General features: G+C 64.7%; 1 protein-coding gene across 3 annotated transcripts in view; it reads left to right on the top strand.

Moving 5' to 3' along the window:
* Positions 1-4,765: 4,765 nt before the first annotated feature.
* The window catches only part of CACNA1H (calcium voltage-gated channel subunit alpha1 H), a 56,401-nt gene continuing 37,515 nt past the window's right edge, over positions 4,766-23,651 (top strand). For all 3 annotated transcript variants that reach the window (XM_082714228.1, XM_082714227.1, XM_082714226.1), the window contains exons 1-2: positions 4,766-5,048; positions 5,331-5,650. In XM_082714228.1, coding sequence (XP_082570354.1) covers positions 5,349-5,650 — 302 coding nt within the window. In that variant the 5' untranslated portion in view covers positions 4,766-5,048; positions 5,331-5,348. The remainder of the gene's footprint in view (positions 5,049-5,330; positions 5,651-23,651) is intronic.

Genomic DNA, 23,651 nt, shown 5'->3' with positions numbered 1-23,651 from the left:
CCCGCCACGCCTCACCTCCTACTGCTGGGAGGAAGGTCACCGGGGAAAAGATACACCACCCAGTTAAATCAGAGTCTCAGATATAAACACATTTTTTAGTATAAGTAGCTCCCAAACATTACACGGGATATATTTGTACCAAAAATTAATCATTGTTTGTCTGCGATTCAAAGTTAACTCGGAGGGACGCCTGGGTGGCTCAGTCCGTTAAGCATCCGGCCCTGGATTCCGGCTCAGGTCATGATCTCGGGGTTATGGGATGGAGCCCCACGCCAGGCCTGGGCTGGGCCTGAAGCCTGCTTAGGGTTCTCTCTCTCTCTCTCTCCCACTGCCCCCACCACCCTGTCTCTCACAAAACAGAGCAAAAGTCAGCAGGGCCAACCTGTTTTGTTTTTTTTTTTTAAGATTTTTAAAAATTTATTTGTTAGAGAGAGAGAGAGAGAGAGAGCAAGCGAGTACACACAAGCAGGCAGAGAAGCAGGTTCCCTGCCGAGCAAGGAGACCGATGTGGGACTCGATCCCAGGACCCCGGGATCATGACCTGAGCCAAAGGCAGCGGCTTAACCCACTGAGCCACCCAGGCATCCTGCCAATTTGCATTTTTAACTGCTACATCTGATGGGCCGTACCCTGAGGCTTCTGGGAGCGGAGTGGATGTGTGACTTCTGCAGCTGGGGGTGTGAGGTCCCAGGTACGTCCCCTGCTCGTCCCCAACCCACTGCAGGGACCCAGAGGGCAGAGGAGTCGGGACCAGGCTGGGTCAGGGGCAGCAGATGAGAGCTGCTCATCTGGGAGAGGGCAGGGCCGGGGCCAGGGACAGGCTGAGAGCTGCAGGGACCCCCTCCTGATGGGTCCAGCCCTGTTAGGGTGTGAACTGACAGAAGCCCCTCCTTTAGCTGCTGCTTTGTCCTGGGGACTGGGAACGGGACGGAAGGGGCACCTGTGTCCAGCACTGCTGTTTAGGCTGGGCACATGAGGGGGTTCCCTCTAGGCCTGGCTTTCAGACAGCATAGGGCTGGGCCCTGCTTGTCGGTGGCAGTGTCCTGTTGAGGTGGACTTGAAGGGGCTGTAGGAGGCCACGACGGGCTGACAACCTGCCAGCGAGGCCGTGGCACCCCAGAGGGCTCAGCCTCCCTGCTGCCGACTGCGCCGTGAGGACCACAGTCCGGCACACTGACCTGCTGGGTGACCCCGGGCACACCTGTCCCGGCTTTGGCTCAGGTCCCTGCTCTTAACAACCTCCTATGGGCTAGGCCTTCCCTGTCCCCCCAGCTAGGGCGGGCACGGGCCGAGCATCACGGGAAAGCAGACAGGGACCAGCACACAGCGAAGGGAGGGCTGTAGGGCTGGCTTTGGAGAGCCCCGAGAGGAGCCCAGCTGGCAGATAGCTGGCTACACATGTCAAGCAGGGCTCTCCCAGTGGTGGGCGCTGCAAGGCCAAAGCTGGTGGGTCTGTGGTCTGAAGAGACGGTGGAGGGCAGTGCCTGGAGGTGGGTCTTGCTGGCTCAAGGAGGCTGAATCCAGAGCCCAGGACCCGTGGGGGCTTCAGGAGGGAAGAGGGCCCGTGGAGGCAAGGGGACGATCAGAGAGGGCAGCTGAGGGTCTGGACACAGGGAAAATGGCCTCGGGGACTCCAGCCAGCCCAAGGGTAAGACAAGAGTGCCCTGAAGGGAGCAGGTGTGCCCAGGAGGGACAGCACTGTGGCTGGGGGGGTGGTGATGGAGATGCCCTCCGGGCCTCTGAGCTGAGGAGGGGGCCCCAGGTCCAGACAGTCAGGCCTGCCAAGGCAGAGGGACCCCCAAGGCAGCTGGGACATTCCACAGCCGCACACCACTGGGGTCTGAGTCCCCTTCCTGGGGGCGGGGTCTTGTCTCTACTTTCTGCTGCCTGGACAAATGTGCCACTTGCCACCCCCCCACCCACAACATGCACACACCAGGTCTTTGTCAAGGGAAAGCTTTGCCCTTAAAAAAAAAAAAGAGTAAATAGCAAAAAGCAGAACCAAATTTTCCAGAGGCCTGGAGGATTTAAAAGACAATACATCTGAACACTCTGTACAGTTTAATTAAACAATTTTAATGCCAATTTCCAAATTGTCCAATGCTTCATCTTGCTTGAACATTCCTTTCTAGCAATGTGGACATATCACTGTTTCATTGCTTTTAATGTCATTTTCTCCTATCAACGTATGATCTGCTTTTCATTTTCCCTCTGGGGCGAGGCCGTCCCCACGTGGGGCAGAACCCCTCCGGTGGAAGGCACGTGGGCCTCCGCTGTGTTCCCTTGAGCACGATGAGGGCCCAGGGCGGCTCAGCCCCACTGGACGCCGTGGACGCAGAGTCGGCGAGCACCAGGCCAGGGGACGCGGAACCTGGGAGGACCATTCCAGCAGGTCCTCAGCTTGGGCAAGTGGAGGGGAAGGTAGTTGGGGATGGAGAAGCCCCCTCCAGGGGTCTTTACAGCACCACCGGTGGTAAATGGGCCATGGGGTTTCTGAAGGCCATAGGCTTTGTCAGGTTATAGATTTTGTCTTTAAAAAATAATGTCTACTTTAAAAATCCATGGCCCTGTCCCTTCTGCAGACATCTGGAAGATGGAGCGCGACAGAAGAGGGTGACAGTCTCTCATTTAGAATGACAGTTTCCTCCCTGTACCACAAGATCCTGCAGAAGCCCTGTCCTGCCCCCCCATCCCCGGCACCACACCTCAGTCCGCCCACTACATACGCACTCCAGGCTCTCTGGGTCAGCTTTCTCCTGTCTGCCACGGGGCCTTTGCACAGACTGCTCTTACTGCTGGGAATAACCCTTTGCTCCTCTTCTGGCTGCTTTCTTGTTCTCAATATGTCTGCTGCTTCCTTTCTCGGTTGTCCATGGCACTGAACACAGTTTGTAAATGTTTTTGTCCTGCATCCAAGGATGCGTTACTGGCTGCCTCCTTCCTGGAATGAAGCTCCAGGGAACAAGGACAAGGCCTGTACTGGTCCTTGTCACTACACCCCCAGTTCCACCCCAGACCTGGCACACTGCAGACCCCCCCCCCACATTTTTGTCCAGCAAATCAGTAACAGCCTCCAACTAAAACCAACCTGGAGCTTCGCCCTAGACTTAATGAGTGTGTAGGAGATCAGGGACCATCTTCAGCTCTGGTGTCTGTCCCCTGCTTGCAAGCCTCCCTGTAGGGCTGAGCTCTAGGCCCTGGGCTCTCCCAGAGCCTTCTCCTCCCGAGCTAGGGCCCTAATTGCTGTTTGACGACCTTAATTACCGGCTGGGGCCCTCCAATGCTAAGTAGGAGCATTAAAATAGAGTAAATGTTTTCCTTTTCTTGAAAAGTTCACGTATACAAGAGAAGGCCCTGCCGAGAGGAGAGCAGCCTGTCCAGGGCACCTCCTGAGACCCGCACCAAAGCTGCCCCGGCCATGTCTTCCTGTCCCTTCGTCCAGTGCCTTCCTGGGGCACAGCTGCCTCCTGGGGCCTTCCTCCCCCTCTGCCCCTGCTCAGCCCCTGCCCCACACAGCCCCCTCCCCATCAGGGCTACACCTGGTCTGCTGTCCTGCAGATGGGGAAGCTCAGGCTGGCAGGGACCTAACTGCAGGCTTGCCAGGTGGCCCCCACTCCAGGCCATGCCAGCAGCTGGTGAGGCCCAACCAAGGCTCCTGGACTGGACTCGTGAGGACCACCTGCCTGCTCTTTGTCCAGAGGAAGGGGCTTTCTGGGCGCTGAGGATGGGCTTGGAAAGAGGGAGGGAGCCGCCCCTCCAGGGCTGCCTGGGGTGTGGGGAAGGTGCTCCCAGAGGAAGTGGGGTGGGGACAGGGACGGGTGGGGAAAGTAGGAGCCTCCACCACGACTAAGGCGGGGCGCTGGGGTGGGGAGGAGTCAGGAGCCGCGGGGCGCCCTCCCTGCTGACAACTGGCAGACAGGGCTCTCTGTGGGCCTGGTGGGGCCCACCTGGTCTGGTCCAGGCTCTGAGGTGCTGCCGGCCCCGCGAGGACTCCGCTGTGGAGGGACCCCTGGAACACAGGCGCTCCAGTGACCTGTCTTGTATGTGCTCAGTGTGAGGGCGGGGAGCCTTGCAGGAGGGCTTGGCCCCTTCCCCTTTCCCAGGCCCTCAGGGGTCTCCACCCGGGAGGGGTGGGCAGCGGACAAGTTCGCCGAAACTGCCTCCCGTTTGCGCGCGCGCCGGTGCTGGGGGAGATGCGGATGCAGGCGCGCCCAGAATCCCACCCACGGACACGGCAGCGCATCACACGGGCACGGTCACACCCAAAACACACACGCGGAGGGGGAGGGGCACGCAGCCTCTCAGTCGTGGTCGCGGCCGCCCACGCCCGCCCGGCCCCGCCCCCTCGGCGACCCCGGCCCGCGTCGCCGGGGTGTAGGGGCGGTGCGCGGCGGCGGCGGCGGCGGCGGCGGCGAGGGGGAGGGGAGAGCCCGCCTCCGCGACTCGGGCCGCCCCCGCAGCTGGGGGCGGGGAGCACGTTGGCGCCGCTCCCGCCCCCCCGCCGAGCCGCTCCGCGCGCGCCCCATGGCGTCCCGCGCGCCCGTTGAGGGGGTGGGGACGCGGTGGGGTCCAGCTCCGCCCCCCGCCCCCACCCCCGGTACCCTGGGAACCGGCGGGCGCCCCCAGCGATGGGGGAGGGTCGCCGCACGCGTGCCTCGGGGCGGGGGCGGCCCCTCCCTCTCGGCGCCCCTGCGGCCCCGCCCCCGCGCCGGCCCCGCCCCCGCCCTCCGCGGCTCACTCCGAAGTTTCCTGCGCTGCGCGCGGACACGCTCCGGGCTTGCTCGCCGCGCCGCGCCCCCGCCCGCGCCCCCCGGCCCCGCGCCCCGCGCCCCCGGCTCGTCCGCCCAGCGGTCCCCTCCGCGCTGGGGCCGCCGCCGTCGCCGCCTGGACAGCCGGAGCGGGAGCCGAAGCCGGCGGGCCGGGGCCGGGGCCGGGGGCTCGGGGCCGGGGGCGGCGCGCTCCAGCCGCGGCCGAGCGCCGTGCCGGGTCCGCGGTGACCGCGCCGCCCGGGCGATGCCCGCGGGGACGCCGCCGGCCGCCAGAGCTAGGTGAGACACGGCGGGGACGCGCGCCCCACTGCGCGGCGGGACCCTCTTCAACTTAGCGGAGCCGGCGAGGGGGCCCCTGGGGCCCCCCGCCCCGGGGGTGGGGGAGGGGCGGCCCAACCCTCGCCAGAGGGAGGGGGCGGGCGGGGGCGGGGGGCGCATTTGTCTCTAATAAGGGAAGACAAAGACATCCCGGCGACCGCGGCTGTTCCCGCAGCTCCGCTGTGCCCGAGGCGGGCGAGGGGTGTCGTTCCCAGGCCCCGGTCACCGCCTGTCACCCCGCAGGTGCTGCCCGCTGCCACCATGACCGAGGGCGTGCAGGCGGCCGACGAGGTCCGAGTGCCCCTGGGCGCTCCGGCCCCGGGCCCCGCGGCGGCGGCGGCTGGGGCGTCCCCGGCGAGCCCCGGGGTGCCGGGGCGGAAGGCGGAGCCGGGGTCCGGGCCTGGCGCGTCACCCCCCGAGAGCCCGGAGGCCGAGCGGGGCGCGGAGCTGGGCGCCGACGAGGAGCAGCCCGTCCCGTACCCGGCGCTGGCGGCCACGGTCTTCTTCTGCCTCGGGCAGACCACGCGGCCGCGCAGCTGGTGTCTCCGGCTGGTCTGTAACCCATATCCTTCCAGGGCCACCGGGCTGCGGCGGTGCGGGACTAGGGGTCCAGCGCGCGGGACCTTCTCCGCGTGGCCCCCGCGAGGCCGGACTCGTTGGACCCGGAGCGGGATGGGCGCGCGGGGAGCGGCAGGGCAGGGCCGGGACGGCAGGGGGGCGCTTCGCTCCATACCCGGCCGGGGTGTCCTCGGTGCCGAGCTAGCGCGGGATGGGAGAGGGTGGGAGAGAAGCCGCGAGGCCATCACGAGCTTGGAGGGGAGCAGGGGTCGGCCGCGCGGGAAGTCGTGCCCACTTGGGTGGCGGTCGGGACGGGAGTGCTGGCCCCTGGGCTTACACACTGTCCGCCAGAGGCGGGACCCCCGCTGGGGAGGGGGAGGCCGGCGGGAAGTAGAGTAAGGGGAGCGAAGTTTTCAGCCGGTGCTTTGCGCTTCAGAGCGTTGCGGGAGACCCGTGGGGCCCAGAGGCGGTGCGAGTTTGCCGGCCCTTTTCCACGGAGAGATGCCGTGACGTTGGTTGTGAACTCTCCTCTCCAGGCTGAACTCCGTGCTGGGGCTGATTTAAGTCATGCGCAGCTGGGGGTGGGGGGCAGGGACGCAGCTGGCTCTGTGCGCTCTGGTTCCTTCCCCTAGGGCTTTTCCTGGCCTTGGAGGAGGGGGCCCCCTCTCTGCTTCCAGCCAGAGTGGCACAGACTTTCAGAGAAGGTTCCAGAGTGGTGTTGGGGCAGCCAGGGGGCACTTCTGGGATGTAGGCGGCACGTTTGGTGCCCCTCCCCCAGCAGATGGTGTTTGGGGGCTGTCCTGGTGGGCTCTGGTTGGCCCTGGGTCCTGGCTTTCTGGTTCTTTTCACTGGTGGTGGGAGCCGGTTTTCAGGAGGCGGTGCCACGGGTGCTGTGCCTTCTGGCCCCTTGCCCTGGAGAGATTGGACATCCTGGACAGACAGGGACAGGGGGTGGGGGTTGACTGAGGTGGGGACCTGCAAGTAAACTTTATTTGTCAAAATTGAGGCAGAGGCTAAAGCAGCGTGTGTGTATATTTTTCCTACCTTGTGTGTTTAACTGTATAAATATTAAATGTAAAAGAGGAAACTGTACCGTGAAAAGTAATAAGACCCACATTACTTTTTTTCTCCAAATCCAAACATTGGCCGAGTCCAGTTCTGCTCCCGGTTGTGAAGAAGGGGGTCATGGTCGCAGCCCAGTAGCCAGCTCAGGGCCTGGCCGCCTGCACCCTCGGCAGCTGGCGGGCGACACCTCCCCATGTTGGGGCATGGTCCGTCCTCTCTGGAACTCCGGCCTGGAGACGGCCCGGGCACCTCGTGGTTGGCAGGAAGGTGGCATGGCTGGGTGTCATGGCGGGTGACGGGGCCGTGTCTGTCTGAGCACCCTAGGCTGGGACAGGCCTGGCGGCCAGCTTTGCGTGCGTGTGCGGCATTTCCAAGCGTGTGCAGAGACCAGATAGGGAAAGAGCCGAGTGGGGCCTGTGCTTTGTCTCCGCTGACAGCCCCGTGTCTGGCTGCTCCGGGCCCTGGAGGCTGAGGGAGTGTAACGGTCTGACCCAGGGGTGCTGAGGTGTTCTGTGTCCCTGGGCATATCTGACAGGCGCGCGTGTGTGTGACTCCGTGTAGGGGAGCAGGGGCAGGGGTGGCTCATGCAGGTAGGGTGAAGCCAGAGTGGCTTGGGGGAGGGGGCCGGCTGGGCCTCGTGGTGGCGTCCCCATCTCTGTGCGTCCTTGTGACCCAAGGAGAAGGATTCCCTGTCGCTCTGGGAGCAGGAGGGCCACCGGGCTGGAGGGGGATGGCACTGGCAGGAGGTGGGTTCAGATCCTGGGACGCGCTCATTTGTGTTCTGTGGAGATCCTGCGTCTGTCAGGCAGGGTGGGCACGGCTCAGCCTTCGGCCTTGTGGGGGCAGCTGCTAACCTCCAGCAGACGCCAGGCTGAAGCAGTGGGGGCGTGTCGGCTCTGGGGCAAACCTAAAATAAGCCGCGTGCCTGGATAGGTGGGGACTGGTTCCCCTGGCAAGCTCCTGGGGCCTCTGCGTGGCTCCGCGGAGCACTCGGATTCCTGCGGGCCGACGGGCTGGCCTCGGGCACACATGGGGTGCGGCTGACACCGCCAGCTCCCTGTCTGCCCTGCTGCAAGAGACAAAGTCAGAGAGCCAAGTGGGATAATTGGGTTTGCTCTGGGAACCCACACTCGCCGGAGGCTGGCGCAGTCCCAGCCCACGTCACAGCCCCACACCGCGATTCATTCGGCGACTGGAACGCGGGAAGGGGCCTTCCCCAAGCCCCCAAGCTCTCGGGAATCCCTGTGGGGGTGACCCCAGCACCCACGATACTGCGTGGTCTGCTCGGGCTCTAAGGGGGACTCCCGACACGAGGCAGAGGAGCCGACAAGGGCAATCCACGTCCTTATCAATTGACTTGGCTTTTTGAAAATACAGTGGCGCTGGAACTTTCGGGGCAAGCGCCGTTTCTCCTACACAGGTTTATTTATAGAGGAAGGTGGGTGGGATCTGTGTGTTGTAGCCTGCGTGGCTGGGTTATGTTCTGCCCGGGCTCCCCCTGGGCTCCTGACTCCGTGCCTGTCTGCCGGCCGCGCAGCTGCTGCGTCCTAGCACCCAGCCCGTGGGGCCTCTGAGGACGCTCACTGCTCTGGATGGGGCCCCAGGGGAGGCTGGCTGCAGCCCAGCGAGGGTGTAAGGGACCAGGAGGAAGCCCCTGGGGGCTCGGGTGGCACGCACCTCTAGGAGTCACCTCCCAGGGGCCAGGTACAGGGTGCGCCTCAGCCTAGGGCTCGGAGAAGCCAGAGGACACACCAAGGTCACGCAGCTGCTGGAGGGCAGAGCTGGGGGAGCCTGGTCAGACTCTCAGGTCCCTGTCTTTGTCAGGGGTGCGAGGCTGGGCCAGTCTGGGTTTTCAGAGGCATCTCATGAAAGCTGCTGCTAGCCGTCCGGCCGCCACGGGCACGCAGGGCTCACAGTGGGTGTGGGTGTCCTGGTGCGGACGCTGAGGGCATTGACCTAGAACAGGCCCGGACCTTCTATCCATCCTGCAGCCCACTCTGCTCCCGCAGACCGGAACCAAGCAGGACAGTTACACGTGATGCTCACCTTCCTGACCTTGTGGCCGTGCTCCCCGGCACACTTTGCCTGACGCACGGGGCTTCCTTTGTGTGCTCTGGGGACAGAGCCCTGGGAGTGCTCCCCTTTCAAGCCCCTCCTCATGCCAGCATCTTGTTCCTGGACTTGGGTCTCTGTTCTGCTGGCATCCATGTGTGTCTCTGCCTGGACTGAGAGTCCCCAGGCCGGCCTCTCATGGGGAGTCCTTGACAGGTTCTGAAATGGGTGCTGGACGGGCCTAGGGTGGGCCGAGGGGAAGGCCATCCCGTACCTGGTAGAATGGAGGGGTGTGAAGGCAGAAGGGATGTGTGCAGAGTGGGGGGCCTCACCTCTGTGGGCTGGCCAGGGCGTGGCATGTCTGCACGGGCCCTGGGCTCCCCACACTGCAGGCCATTCTCCCAGTGGCTCCCTTTTTCCGATTGAAGAAGGAACGAGGGACGGTGATTGTCCCGTGTGTCTGGACTGTGCCGCTGTTTGCTCACACACATGCCAAGCCCTGAGTGTGTGCTGGCTGGGACGGGCCTGTCCCTGCTCTCCGGGCCGGCGTGAGCGGAGCCGGCTATGGTGGGGGGCTTCACAGGGAGACTGCTGGTCCTGAGCGCTGGGGCGGGCAGCAGGGCGAGGTGGGTCTGAATCCCTGCCAGAGGCAGGGTTGGGGGAACCCTGTTCTTAGCTTGGCTGCTTCTGGAGGGCTTGGTGGGAGGGGGTGTCCTTGGACGCGGGCCTGACCTCTTGTTGGCCCCTGAGTGAGACCTGGGCAGCAAGGTGCCTTCTCTTGGGTTCTGTGGGCTGCTAAGGAGGGCTTCCTGGCAGAAGTGAGGTCGGGCTGGGCTGTGTGGGTGGATAGGAGCTGTAGTAGAGAAGGAGCGGGAAGATTTTTGTGGGTTTTAAAAGGGTTTCTGCTTCCCACGAGGAGGCGGAAGGGTTTGGTCTTTGGGAATCGGTCTCTGATGAAAAGTCTGGATCTGTGGCAGCCTCAGCCTTTGAGGGGAGCAGGCAGCAGAAGGGGGTTAGTGTGTGTCTGTGGGGACGGACCTGGCTTCCTGCGTCTCCGCAGCTTCCTTGGGGTCAGCCCAGGAAGGTTTGTGGCCTAGACTATTCTCTTGCCCTGTGCCCCCATCCGGGCACCCCTGGGACCCCGAGCTGGGCAGACGGTTGGTGTTCATCGAGCTTATTGGCGGCCTGCTTAGTCGGCAGAGGTCGGGAAGCGCTGATTAAATGGGGTGTGTGTGTGCCGTGGTGAGGCCAGGTGTGGCCCCATCCCCACATCTGCAGTCCAGCTGGACTCTACAGAGGGCCTGGGGGCCCTGGGGGGCACAGAGCCCGGCGGGGACTGCAAGGCCTCTTCACTCTACAGACCTCTCTCGGCCTAAGCTCTGTGCTGGGCCTGCTGTGGTTCTCCGCAGGACTCGGGGATCTCCCACCGTGTGCTCAGTGTGTCCTGCCATCGGTCACGCTGCAGCAGGGCTCCACTGGCCTGATCTCGGTGGAGGCACTGGGCTGGGGGGACCAGATGGAGGCTCTTGGGGGCTGGGGAGTTTACAGCAGCTGAGTGGATGCAGAGACTGGTTGTGGGAGGATATGGAGCAAGAATGTGCCTTGCAGGGGGATGGCACAAGCAAAGGTCCTGAGGCAGGTAGGATGTATCCGTGAGCCTGCAGCTGTTTGGGTTTTGCTGCGAGGTAAAGGCAATGGGAGGCAGGGAGGCCAGGAGTGAGTATGGTAGGCCTGGGCTGTATCTCAGGGAAGAGCTCTGCCCCGGGGCGGGGTGGGGTTGGACTCACCCCTTAAGGGAGCCGTGATGTGGGGACCAGGGTCTGGGAAAAATAGAGGAGAGGTAGGGAGAGAGGAGCAGGTGGAGGGCACTGCAGGGACAGAGGCCAGGAGACGGGAAGGTGCCGGCACTCCCCCACCACCCCCGTGACGTGTGGGCAGGACACAACTGGTGCCGGACTGTCAGAGGACACTCTCAGACCCTGTGGGTGTCCCATCCTCCCTGGCATGGCAGAGTACTCAGAGGGGTCCAGGGAGCTCCCTGCGCCTTCCTGTGGTGCAGCGGGCCAGACAGCACGTCCTGGAACAGCTTGCAGGACCCCTGGTCCGGGGTCAGGATGTGGAGGGATGTGGGGGATGGGCTGGCCTGTCAGGCATCCCTGAGAGGAATCAGGGCAGCCGTGCTTGTCCCGCTCAGTCTGCTTGCTGGATTCTCAGGGGCCAGACCTCGGCCCCAAGCCATCAAAGTCAGGGGGGGAAATGTTATCTTTGCATCCAGGTGTCCTCGTGTCCAGTCCCTGTTCCCTCTCCCCCGCCGTCTCCCCTTCTCCTGTTTTCTTTCTCCCTACCAGAGGCCTGGTCAGGGAGCAGGCTTTCTCTTTCCATGGCAAATGGGTGTTGGGTTAGGGTCGCGATGACTTGGTTACACTCTTTTTTCGGTGGTGACACAGGTAGGAACAGGAATACCCCTGAGTCACAGGGACCCCCGTTGAATTTGCAGTGAGGAGATGGGGGAGTGGAGTCCGGGGACGGCCTTACATCGTTATTTAAGGCCTGGATTCCCAGACAGGATGGGGTACAGAGGAATACAGCCCCGCCCTTGGGAGCTGGCAGCGGCTTCGGGCACCGTCCCCAGAGCACCGTGCCCGCTGCAGATGACAGATGGGGGCCCTCTGCTGCGCGTCTCCGCTGAGTGAGTAGCAGCTCTGCTCACAGGCCCCCCCCGGAACAGACGAACGCCGTGCAGGGGAGGCGAGGCTGTGTGTCCCTGGCCCCCCGGCTGCCGGGAGGAGTTGTCTGCTCCTGGAGTTGTGATTAGTGGGACTGTGGATGAGGGCGTGAAATCAGCGCGCAGGGTGGGCGCGATGCCCCCCCCCGGTGCACCCCAGCAGCCGACAGTGTTGTGAGGGGAGTCCCCGAGTTGCTCCTGGGTGGGGGAGGGTTCAGGGGCACCAGGAGCCCCTTGCGTTCTTCGTAACGCACATGAGGAGCAAGTGTGTCGCACAGCAGAAGCACTGTCCCGGGGCACGGAAGTCTTGGTCCCGGCCCCGCGACGGTCCCAGGGCCAGACAGGTACAGGTGGGCCTGCGATCTGGCCACCAACGCGCTCACGCTGGGTGGCCCCAGGCCCGGCCTCCGCGTCTGCCGATCACAGCGCTCACACAGAATAGGGAACTGATGTTACTGAGAGCGCGGAGCCCACCAGGGGCGGGTGTGGGTGGGCTGGGCGGTCGTGCTCAGCGGTGCTCAGGGGCCAGCAGCTCCCCTGGCCCGGTCAGAGCCCCGGGCGGGTGAGTCCTCCTGGGGGGGGGTGCCATTCCTTGTCTTGCTGGAGCCGAGCGAAGCCGGACCCTGGCACAGGTGCTGAGACGTGCGTGGCCAGCCGCGGCCAGCCTGCTTGGTCACGCCGTCCTCTCTGTTCTGGGCTCTGCCGGTGCCTCCCCCACTCCCACGCTCGGGGAGGTAGGAGCTCTGGATGCTGGGGACGTTGGTGTGGAGGGTGCAGCCGCCAGCGGGACCCCAGGTCTCAGCTCCTTGCTGGCCTGAGGACCTTGGGCGGAGAGGTGGGGACGACACCGGCTGTGCAGGGCGTGTGGCCCCAAGGCCGAGCCCCCTCACCCCGGGAGGGCCCCAGAGCCTTCCAGGATTCCTTAGGTGTTCCTGGTACCCCTTCCTGCAGCGTGGCAGTGGCCCCATGCCAGCTTCGGTTTTTCCTCACAGGGTCCCGATTGTCCTCTTGGTCACTGATAGCGTGGGGTCACTGGGGACCCTGATCAACGGGTGAAGGGCCCAGGCCAGTGCGCGGCAGGCCAGGGGAGAGGGCCCTGGAGACCCCTGGGCTTGCCCTCCATGTTGTCCCCGGCTCTGAGAGCACATGGGGCTCCCCTCGGTTTCCCCGTCCCCGGACTGCGTGTGGGGTGTGCAGTCGCGGACACGGGAAGAGGCAGAGGTGGGTGTTCTTTAGAAAGAGCAGAGCTGTTGGGGTGGACAGGGTGTGTGTCCTTGAAGTGTGAGGGAGCGAAGCAGAGGTAGTCTGAGCTTGGGGGGGTCTCCTACTCCAGACCTCATCCCTGTGTCAGAGGCTGGGGCCCCTTGGGTCCCCATCCCGAAGCTGAGGGCCGTGGTAGACAAGGACTTATTCTGAGGTTGTGTTTCCTGATCTGAGGGAGAGGCCTGTGTTCTGGGTGTGGGTCCCCATTGCCACTCGATTTCCATCCTTTGGAGCAGTAGCGTGGAGTCTTGGCCGCTGGGGGGCCGGGGAGCTGGGGATCACCCACTGGCCCGTGGATGGAGGGCCGTGTATCCCCTGGGAGGATGGCCAAGGAGCTGGGCTGCAGGGACCAGGCTGTCGGGGACAGGCAGAGTTCGGGTCTTCTCCGATGGCCTTTGGGTGGTACCTATGGGAACAAGCCCCCCAGATTCTCAGGTGGGTGTTCCTGACACCAGACCTGAGGCCGCAGCCCACGCTGCCCACTTCGTGCCCCAGGGGCGACCTTTGAACCTCTCCTGCTCCTCAGGCGACCCAGAGGGTCTAGGGCCAGCTGTCTCCCAGCTGTGTGGCCTTTGGGTGACCTCTTGGGACTTGGTTAGGGCGAGTCTTCTTGGCCCTGTCCTTAGTGCTGGCCTGGGGAGGGGTCCCCACTGGCCGGGGAGCTGTTGACAGGGGCGGAGAGAAGCAGCAACGGGAAGATGGCAGTGCTGGGTGCTTTCAGAGGCCATGCCCCTGCTCTGCAGCAGGGCATCGTGGGGCAGCCTGGGTCAGGGGCAGGCGGGGGCACCACAGCTGGCAGGGGCTCTGGGGCTGTGCACGTCGCTCTCTCCAGCTGGCGCATGGGAGCCACTGTACTGGCGTGACTAGTATCCCCCAAGTTCACGTCTACTAGGAACCTCAGAATGTGGATTTCCATGGCGACCGAGTCTTTGTGGCCATAACCAAGGTGAGACGAGGTCAGTGTACAGTGGGGGGCCCTTGGCACGGCGGCCCGTGTGCTCAGGAGAGAAGCAAAGACAGAGGCAGACCGTGCATGAGATCATGGGAAGTTGGGGTCGTGGGTCCGTGACGGTCAGGTTTTCCTGCGGCCCCTGGAACGGAGGGACCCCCAGAAGGACCTGGCATGCTGACACCTCCAGACTGAACTCCTGCTGCCCCAGCTCGCACACCCTGGGCGTGCCCTCTGCTGTCCCCCCAGAGGGAGCTTGAGGGGGTGCTGGATGTCTGACCGGGAGGGAGTCCTTGTTAGGATATGAGTCACGCCAGCTGGGCCGTGTCAGGCTCTCTGACGAGAAGCCACCCGGGGAGAGGGAAAACCGACCGTGAAATCAGCCACTCGGAGCAATTTGGGGTGGACGGAGCATGTGCCGCTGAAGTCACAGGCAGCAAGGCAGGCGTGGGCTTTGAGCCTAGGGGACCCCTCCCGCTCTGGGCCCTGGCAGGGTGTCAGAGGCCAGGCTCCGTGGTGAGGAGGGGCAGGGGCGGCGCCTGTCTATGTGCCCACGTCCTCCGGGCTTCCGGGGGGGCTTCCCCAGGGAAGGATCTGTCCCGATGTCCGCTCTGCAAGTCCCTTTTTCTGGACTGGCCTGTCCCCCCAGGATAGAGTCCCACAGACGCCTCTGGGAGTCCGAGGCCTTCGTTCCACCAGTGTCCTCCCCCGGCCCCTGCAGGTCCCTGCAGCCCCAGGGACACGCAGATAGAGTGTCAGGACCAGAGACAGAGCCCCAGGTTGAGCCCAGCATGACTCCATCCTGAGACCTGTGGTCAGGCGGACGGCTTTCTGCAGGGACTGATGGGGCTGGATTCCCAGCTGGGGACCCCCCCTGCAGCAACAGAGACTCGGGGGACCGGCCCTCCCCTCTGAGAAGCCACAGGGGCTGGGGGGTGGTCAGAGAAGAGGTGGTCTCCTGTCTGGGGGGGCTCCCAGAGGACCCTCCTCCAACCCTGGAGCCCAGTGCCCCTTCATTCTTGGGTGACAAGGGCGTGCCGCCTTCCCCGTGACCCCCAGCTTCCCGGGGCCTTGTTTGGGATGCCGCGGCAGGGCTTGGCTGAGTCGCGGGGGTGGGGAGGGTAGAGGAGAGCGGGCTCTGCGGGGCCAGGGTGTGAAGGTCCGGGGGACGGTTGCTCCCAGGCTGTGGGGGCCACTGTGGGCAGAGCGGTTGGCAGGTGGTGGTGGACTCCGGGGTGCTGTGTGATGGGCAGTGGCCCAGGGACCTGGCATGGAGGGCATTGGGGTGTGGGCCCAGGCAGGGGCACTGGGCGTCTGTGCGGCCTGTCTGCGGCCTTAGCCCCCCACAGAGACGGAGCCCATGCCTGGAGGCCCAAAGGACATTCCCTAGGCCGGGTGGGGGCCACGTAGCCTCATGCACCCGCTGCGTCCCTTTGTCTTTGCACCGGTCCCCAGCCGGCCGCAGTCTGATGAGTCAGCTTGCATTAGCGCCTCATGGATGTGGACTGGGACGCGGTCTGGGGCACGGGTTGCTGGCAGGGCAGCCGTGAGGTCTGGCCCTGAGCTGGCCTGCCGTGTCTGGCATGCGTGTGACGTGCCCTCAGGCGTGGCAGGCCCAGCCCCTGAAGTCCTGAGCTAGCTGGAGTGACCTGTAGGCACGTCTCGGGGAGGTCTGGTGCAGGGCGTTCCGGGACCTGGAGGACCGCTCACATGGGGCACATGGCCTGCCTGGAGGCTGAGGGGGGCTGCTGGGGGGTGAGGTGGGACACGGGAAGGGGCTGGCAGAGGGCGCGGCAGGGAGAGTCCTGGTGAGGAGGACACCGGCCGATTGCAGGGGGATGGGGCCGCTGCCTGGGAACTCTCTGCCTGGCCCCACTAGCCGGGATTACCTTGGGGCCATGCTTCCATCCCAGGAACACTGTAGAAGTCCGAATCCACACCAGGGACCTGGCCTGCTGGAGGGCCTGGGGCCAGAGGCTCACAGACCCACAACCACAGACCGCGGTGTCACCTTTTAGAACCGGGCGTGCGTGACGTTTCTGAATGTTCCAGAGCTTACCTTTTTTTAAAAAATTTTACTGTAAAACGGGGGTCACTTGGTTAAGGAGGGGACTCAGGCTGTGGGAGCCTGCGGGCAGAGGCTGGGGGCCGGGGGGCCGGGGGGAAAGGGGGCACCAGGGCAGAGATGAGGTTGTTGGCTTTGGGGGTTCGGAGGGCCCGGGCTGACACCTGAGCACACCCGGGTGTGGGGGGCCTCCATCCCTGCACACGCCCTGTCCTGGTGTGCGATGTCCAGAGATTTGCTGGCCTCCCACCCCGCGACCTTCCCTTCTCTCCTTCTGGGGCCATATCCAGCGTGACCCAGCAGACCGTCAGGTTTGCGAGTCTGGGTCGGGTCAGGGGCCGTGTGGGGGCGTGACTGGCAGCAGGCGGGTCCGTGGGGGATGGCCCGTGCGCCCACTGACCACACGGGTCTCTGTGTCCCTTCACTCCGGAGCCAGCTCCCGGACAGGCAGCACCTGGAGAAGCATCCCGTCCGCCGCCTCAGACCCAGTAACCACCGCTCAGCGTCAGGGAGAGCTTGTGTCGTCACGTTTCCTCAGGGCGCCCGACTGCCCCGCACGGCCAGGATGGAGCAGGGGGCCTGCCGTCCCAGATGGCCGTGGCCGGGCTCTGGGTCACGTTCCCGCCGGCAGCAGGTGTGCACGCCCCATGGGTTGGTCGCCGGTTCCCGCTGACCCGGGGGCGGGGGGGTGGAGGCAAGCAGTTGCCCTGTTCACTGTGGGGAGCCCCTGTCTTGGTGTCGGCCCGGGGGCGTGCAGGACCAGAGTCCTGTGTCCCGACGGGAAAGTGTGGCCCAGTGTGGGTCCCTGCGCGGCCTCTGGAACTCCGAGCACACACTCGCTTGTGCTGTCACGGATGTGTCCTCGCACGACTCATGCAGAAAGCACACAATTGCCTGGTTTTTATAGCCCGCAGAGCTGTACGGCCCTTACCGTTAACTCTGGAACGTTCTCATCCCCCAAGAGAGACCCCAGCTCCTGCCCTTGCGCCCCTGATCTCGTTGCGTCCCTGGATCTGCCTCTTCTGGGTGTTTCCTAGAAATGAGATCCCACGCCACATGGCTCTTTGCCTGTGGCCTCTGAACGTCGCGTCTCCAGCTGGGGCCACGCCGTAGCATCTGTCAGGGCTCCGTTCCCTTTGTGGCTGAGCCCCACCCCGCTCTGTGGACAGACCGTGCGTGTTCGTCTGTGGGCATGTCAGCTCTCGCGCTCTTCTGGCCTGTGCAGCACCAGAGCAGACTGGCAGCGTGGTCACCGTGTGGCCCTGATGTCAGTTCTTGTGGGTGCGCACCTGAGAGCAGACTTGCTGTGCAGAGGGAGCTGTGCTAGGACCTGCTGGCGTGTTCCCAAGGTGGAGTCTGCTTGTCGAGCCCCAGCCCCACCACACGTGGGGTCTCTGCGGAGCTCTGTGGGGGCGCTGGCGGTCGTCCCGGAGGAGGCAGCCGGCGAGCAGCGGGCACGACGCCCAGCCTGATGCAGCGTGAACGGGCCCCTCCCCGCCTCCCTTCCTGCACACACTTTGGGGTGTCCCCGCGGAGGTGGTCTTGGCCGCCCCCCGGGTCAGAGCGGCCCTTCTGATCGGGCTGCCCTGTGGGGGGCCATCCAGGCAGGTCGGGGCCGTCGGAAACCCGGGGCCAGCCAGGCGGGGTGAGGCATGTGCTGTGCGGATCTCGGGGTGGGGTGGGGTGGGGCTGGCGGCAGGTGGGAGGAACAGGCGTGTGCGTGCACACGCGTGTGCGTGTCTGTCCGGCATCCGTTTCTTCATCAGCTCTCTGGAGAATTTCAACACCCACACTTGGAATAAGAAAAAAATTATTAATGAGCTTGGAGCGGTTGCCATGGGAATCTGTTGCTAATGAATCTCTGGGGTTCCTTTTACCTTTGCCGAGCAGCACTCCCAAAGACGACATGTTTCCCACTAATCAGGTTGCCGTGGCAACGCCTGTCACTAATCCCCAGCCGGGCTCCTGGTTTCCTGGCCTGGCCCCACTTACATAAAGCAATTTAGCCAGTGCAGGGCTGCTCCCAGAATGGAGCCCCCTCGGCCCCCAGCCTCCCCAGACACCCATCTCCGCGAGCAGCCGGCCCTCCCTCTTTCCTCCGCAGGCCACACATGCAGACCCGCAGCTGCGGGAAACAGAGGCCCCCGGCCCAGGTGTTTGCTGGAAAGAGAGGCTGTGGAGGGTCCGTTTGCTGCCGGGCTCGCCGCATGTGCTGTGCGGTGCGGGCTGGCCCAGAGTGGGGGTCGGTAAATGCCGAGTGGGGGAGCAGTGTGTCCTCAAGGCCATCGGAGCTGGCTGGGGCCCCGGGGCCAGCACCCAGGCCTCCGTGTGGCCTAGGCTTGGTTTGGGAGAACATTCTAGAAGGAGCGTGGACACCTGTACCCTGAGAGGTGGTGAGACCCCTTCAAGGCCAGGTGCTTTCCGGCAACCCCCAACCCACGCTGACAGCCAGGAGGCGTGGGCGGGACCACTGTGTCCGCTCAGCCGGCTCTGACGCTGGGGCCTCCGCGTGGGGGGCGACGGTGGTGCGTGGCCTGGTCCCCGACTTGCTTCCCGCCTGCAAGTGTCTGTGCCAAGGCTGGAGCTTAGGCATCTGGGGCAGGTGGACCCTGCTGTAGGTAGTCTGGCCGCCTGCCCAGGCCCGGCTCTCGGACAGGGCCAGCCTGGTGGGGAGGCTCCTGACTTGAGGGTGTGGGCTCCTTCAGCAGTTGCTCTGGGACACCCTCTGGCTGCCTGAGCGGGTGCAAGGTGGGGAGGCATGTGGCTCTGTGCAGTTGTCCCCATAGGAAATGTGATGATTCAGGGAGGGCTTCCTAGAGGAGGCTGTCTCCACACAGCTCTGGTAGGAAGGGGGGCCTCCGTCAGGGCGGTGCCCGGTGTGTTTCGTGGGCCCTGACTTGACTCCCCTGCGAGCCCCTCCCCCGCTGCGGGTGAGCTCTGAGGGCAGCTCAGGGAGCCACTGGGGGTACCCCCTCCTGACTCCCTTGCTGTGGTGCTGCCTTGTCTCTGTGTGCGTGGGCTTGGGCCGTGTGATAGAGGACCCCAGCCCACAGCATAGCACAGGGTGTGTCGTCTTCCAGTGCTGGACGCGGGGCGTCCGAGACCCAGGCCTGGAGGGGGCCAGCTGTTCCCTGTGTCCTCAAGTGCTCACTTCAAGTGCGTGTCTGTGTCTTCCCCCTGTCACAAGGATGTCAGGGACGCTTAGGCCCATTTTACCCAAACTTCTTGTTGTCCATTCAGAACATTCCTTTCCAAGCATAGTCTTTCTCTGAGGGTTCCGGCCTGGGAGGTTTCTGGGGAGGGCTGCTCCCCAGCGCCCCCATGGTCCTGGATCAGCTCTAGGGCTCCCTGGTCTCCCTGAGCCTCGCGGAGCACCAAGCAGGGTTCCTGGCCCACGTGGGCTCTTCCAGCCACACCTCCTCTGTCTAGCGTCTGCAGCCCGCCTTGGGGCCCCCCAGGAACGGCCCCTGGCCAGTGAGCGTCTGGGCAGCAGGCCCGATATGGGGCTCCCTGGGGCAACAGTTGGTCTCACACCCCTGCTAGTAAACCCACCGCCTTCCTGTGGCCTGGCCCAGGGCTTCCTTCCGTCGAGAGCACCCTCGCAGAGCCCTGCTGACCTTGGTAGAGGGAGGAGGCGGCCTGTATCCCCTGGAGCCCCCTTGCCCCAGGCAGCATGTGGAGGTAAGCCCAGGCGGGAGTCTCAGTCCCGGAGAGCTCCCCGCCTGCCTCCACCTGCCTCCGGCGCTCCTTCTGCCCTGGGGCCCGGGGCTGATGGCTCAGGGGTGCTCAGGACAGCAGGGAGGATGTGCCGAAGGTTCTAGGTAATTCCAGATGGCAGAGTGATCTGACATTGGGGTTGCAGAGCTGGGGAGTGGGGGCCAGAGAAGGGAGGGAGGTGGGTTGCTGGGCAGTGATCCTGGGCCGAGGTCTCTGCTCCCCACGTTGCTGTTGGAGCTCCTGGGCCCTTGGCCGCATCTGAGTCTCCAGGTCCTGCCAGGCCCGGCCTCGACCTTTCTCAGGCTGGCCCAACCGGGAGTTGTGGGACATCTGTTCTGAGAGGAGAGGAGATTGGGGTCTTGTCCTAGGGGCAGTGATGGGCTTCAGAGTTGTGGCTGGGGGAGTGGGGTTTGGTCCTCCGATGAGCAGCTGGTGGGCAGAGGGGCCGTGCTGATGGGACACGGAGGCCTGAAGTCTCATGGGCCCTGTCCCCATCTGCGATGTGTCTGAGCCTCGGGGTGTCCCCTACCTAGGCTGACATCACGGGCTGAGGGCAGCTGTTACATCAGAGGGTGGGTGCCCCCGGGGGGCCCCTGGCCACCCTGCACGTGTCACCCAGGGGCCCCTCCTGGCCATGTGCTCTGCGCCACTCACTGCTGTTGCGAGCCCGATATCTGCACGGCTGGTCGGCGGCCACCCTGGTCCGGTCTGGCTTCTCAGCGCTGCCTGGTCTCCTTCCTGGAGGAAGGTCAGCCTCAACTTGCTCACAGAGACATTGATCACAGGCGGAAGGGCCAGGCAGCCGTGACTCCTTGGGGGCCAGGGTGTCTAAGCGGACATGGGGAGAGGGGCCGTGTGAATGTGTGTCTCCTGGGGTTCGGTGACCCTCCCGGCCCGAGGCAGCTGGGTGGTGTTTGGAGCCAGACCCTGGTGTCCCCTCCCGCCACCGGGATTCTGTGGGTCAGACAGCATCCCTCTCACTGTCGCCATGCTCATTGTGGCTGGGATTGACAGGGGTGTGGGGGGGGGGGGGACAGCCTGAGAGGTGCAGGGGCCCCATGCCTGGCCAGGGCCCTGCCTGGGGTGCTGGGGGAGAGTTAGGAGAGGACACACCCCTGCCCTGGCGGCAGTTAGGCAGTGGCTGTGTTGGGCAGGAGGCTCTGAGAGGGACCCGGCCTCTGGTGCAGCCTCCCTCCCTGCCTCTGTGCCCCTCGTTCCTGACATGCCGCCTTCTCCCACCTCTGCCTTGGTTCCAAGTCCTCTCCGAGGACGCCTCCCCAGGGAAGGTGGCTCCCCCTGAACTAGCCCCCGTGGTCCTAGCCTGACCCCGGGGCCACCTGCTAACTCCTGGCATAGCAAAAAGCCCCACACGCTGGGCCTAGCGTCTGGAATTCCAGGGCGAGCCCCTCCGTTCTGTTGACTGATGCCTGGAAGTCCACCCCAGACCACCCTCTGTCTCAGAGCTGAATCCTGTTCCAGGCTTGAGCCCTGCCAGGCCCCACTGGGAGCAGGGTGAGCAGGAAGCCTCGGTCAGGGGAGTCTTGGGTTGGAGCTCAGGGAGGAAGTGTCCCCACAGTCTGCCCCACACTGAGTCCCAGCCAGTGCCTGAGGGTGGGAATCATTGCCCTGTGCCCACCAGGCCTTCCTCTGGGCAGCGAGGGAGCCGTCAGGACGATGCTTCCTCCCAACATCCCCTTCACAGATGGTCACGGGGCTCCCCACGCCTGCCGCTTAGCCTGGGGCAGTGGGAGAAGCCCCATGGTAGGGCTCCGTACCCGCTCCTGTCTTCTCAGGGGCTGGCGGCAGGTCTAGGCAGGGCAGCTGGAGCGCGGTGTTAGCAGGGGCCCGGGACCCCATCCACGCCCCTTTGTCTCTACTGGGAGATCTTGCAGAGTCTGGCTGGGAAGTCTGGGGCTTGAGGCAGCAGGCGTGTTTCCTGCACGTTTGAAATACGGCCTGCCGGCTGGTGGGAACAAGGGATGTTTTAATTCCTAATTTAGACTGTTTATCTGCAGAGTTCTGGAGGCCGGGCCCGGGAAGAGACGGTGCCCCCCCCCGTCGCCCCGCCACCAAGGGCCTCCCGCCTCCAGCACGCTCCAGCTGCCTGGTGGGCATGGGAGGGGGGACTTCACCTCGAGATCCGGCCCTCTGCCCCCATGTGTTTCCATCTGGTCAGCCCCATGCCACCTGCTCCCCAAGAGGGGAGACCCTTCTGCACACCCTCCAGCCTTTTCGGATCCCGTGGCTGTGGCCAGCAGTCCAGGAGCTGGGTGGGGGTGGGGGCGGGCTCGTGGGACCAGGGAGTTCTGAGAAATCTGGCAGCCAGGCTGGGCTGGGCTGTTCCCCGTCAGCTGGGAGTTTTACCGTAAAAGAGGGATTCGGGGAGGGAGGGTTAGGGACCAGGTGGTTGAAAGCGTCTCAGCCACTCCCCCAAGCCGAGCTCCCCCGAGTCACCGAGGCTGCCTTGGGATCAATGTTGTCTCTCCGACTCCGACTCCGTGTGTCTCTGCCTGTGGCCGGCTGGCTTCCTGGTAGCCTTTCTGACGCCCCCTCCCAGCACCTGCTCTGCAGGGGTGCTCAGCGGGGGTGGGGTGAACACCTCGATCTCCTCCTTCTGTGGGCTGCCCCTCCACTCCTTGCCTGGGGGGCGTCCCCCGTCCTAACTCCCAACCGCAGGGCTTGGGGCTCAGGGATCCCTCACAGCTACACAGCGTGTTGTCCCTCTGGGCTGGGAAGCTGCATCTTGGGGCACAGCCCCGGGGAGACCACGCCCCGGGGCCCCCAGGCTGGGCCGGCTAGGGGACATCCCCAAGCCTACTCTGCCCTGGCGCTCCCAACCCTCATCACCCTGACCCAGCCCTGGCTGCCCTATTCTGGTCCCACCCCAAGCCTTTGTCACTGTGTGCCCCACCCCCCCGCACTAGCGCACGCCCCCCCATTCTCCAGCCGTGCGTTGTGGGATCCACACGTTACCCTTTTGGGCAGCCCCACTCCTTGGGGGTGGCGCCTCTGGAAGTTGGGGGCCCGCAGCTATGGGGGGCGTTCCAGCGGGCCAGCAGGGGGGTATGAAGGCCAGGCCAGAACCGGGGTGGGGGCTTGGTGACACCCTGTCCCTGGGAAAGCCAGCCAGGCTGTGTGGGATCAGTCTCAGGCTGCCTGATGTTCCCCCGACCCCATGGCCGCCATCCTGAGGTCTAGCCTGCCCGAGCCTCCGCACCCCCGTGGAGCCATGCTGCAGACCCACACCCTCTGGAGCCTCCCCTTCACCCCTTCACAGAAGCTTCCGGGTACGTGCAGGAGAGCTGCGGGTGTCAAAGGCTCCTCCGGAACATGCCTTCTGTGTCCGACGGGAACAGCTCTCACATTCCCCCCGGAGCTCGGCGTCCCCAGGTTCCGCCTGCTCCTCCCCAGACCCCCGCACCAAGAGGGCCGGGCCCCCCTCCCCCCTGCAGCACGCCCCATGATGGGCAGAGGGAACCCCAGGATGTGGGCACAACAGGTGACCGCATGCCCCAGCTCTTCTGAGCCCGGGGATTTCCCTAATTGTGGGATTTGTCACGAAAGTGCCGGCTTCCGACAGCCAGGAGACGGCTTCCGACAGCCAGGAGATGCGTGGCCCTCTGCTGTGGCCGGTGCTCCCCCCGCCCCGGGCCATCCGCAGCCCCAGCCCCACAGGGCCTGGGCAGATGCGGGAGGGTGAGTCTCGTGCCGTGTCGGGGGCGTGGGGACCCCTTGGTGTGGCCGGAAGGGCCCAGAGGTGCATGTGTCCCAGTGGGTGTTGGCGGCAAATCGTGGCCTGGTGGTTCGAGAGACCAGTCAGGACTCTGAGTGCAGGGACTGCTCACCGTCAGGGGGTCCCTGGGCAACGGGGGGATGTCCTTCAGGGCGCGGGAGCCTCTGGCTCAGGGTGATTTGGGCTGGGGTGCTGGAGCGTGCTTGCTGGTGGCCTGCGAGCCCCATGTGCGGTGTGCCCGGGCCGCGGGGGACAGAGGACGGACGGCCCTGGGAGTGCGTCTTGCATTCTCCTCACTAGGACTGGAGGACAGCAGGCCTGGCCATCCTTGGGTGGTAATGAACCCGCTCCGTGTCCGCCTTTTTTCTGTAGCAACACGGAGGCTGAGTGAGGAGGGAGCATTCACGGTTCGGCGAGTCCCACCGGCCCGCTCCCGC

The sequence above is a fragment of the Mustela nivalis genome (assembly GCF_964662115.1).
Source record: "Mustela nivalis genome assembly, chromosome: 19".
NCBI classification, from domain to species: domain Eukaryota; kingdom Metazoa; phylum Chordata; class Mammalia; order Carnivora; family Mustelidae; genus Mustela; species Mustela nivalis.
The sequence above is the reverse complement of the archived record's forward strand: the minus strand, read 5'-3'. Positions and strand labels throughout refer to the sequence as shown.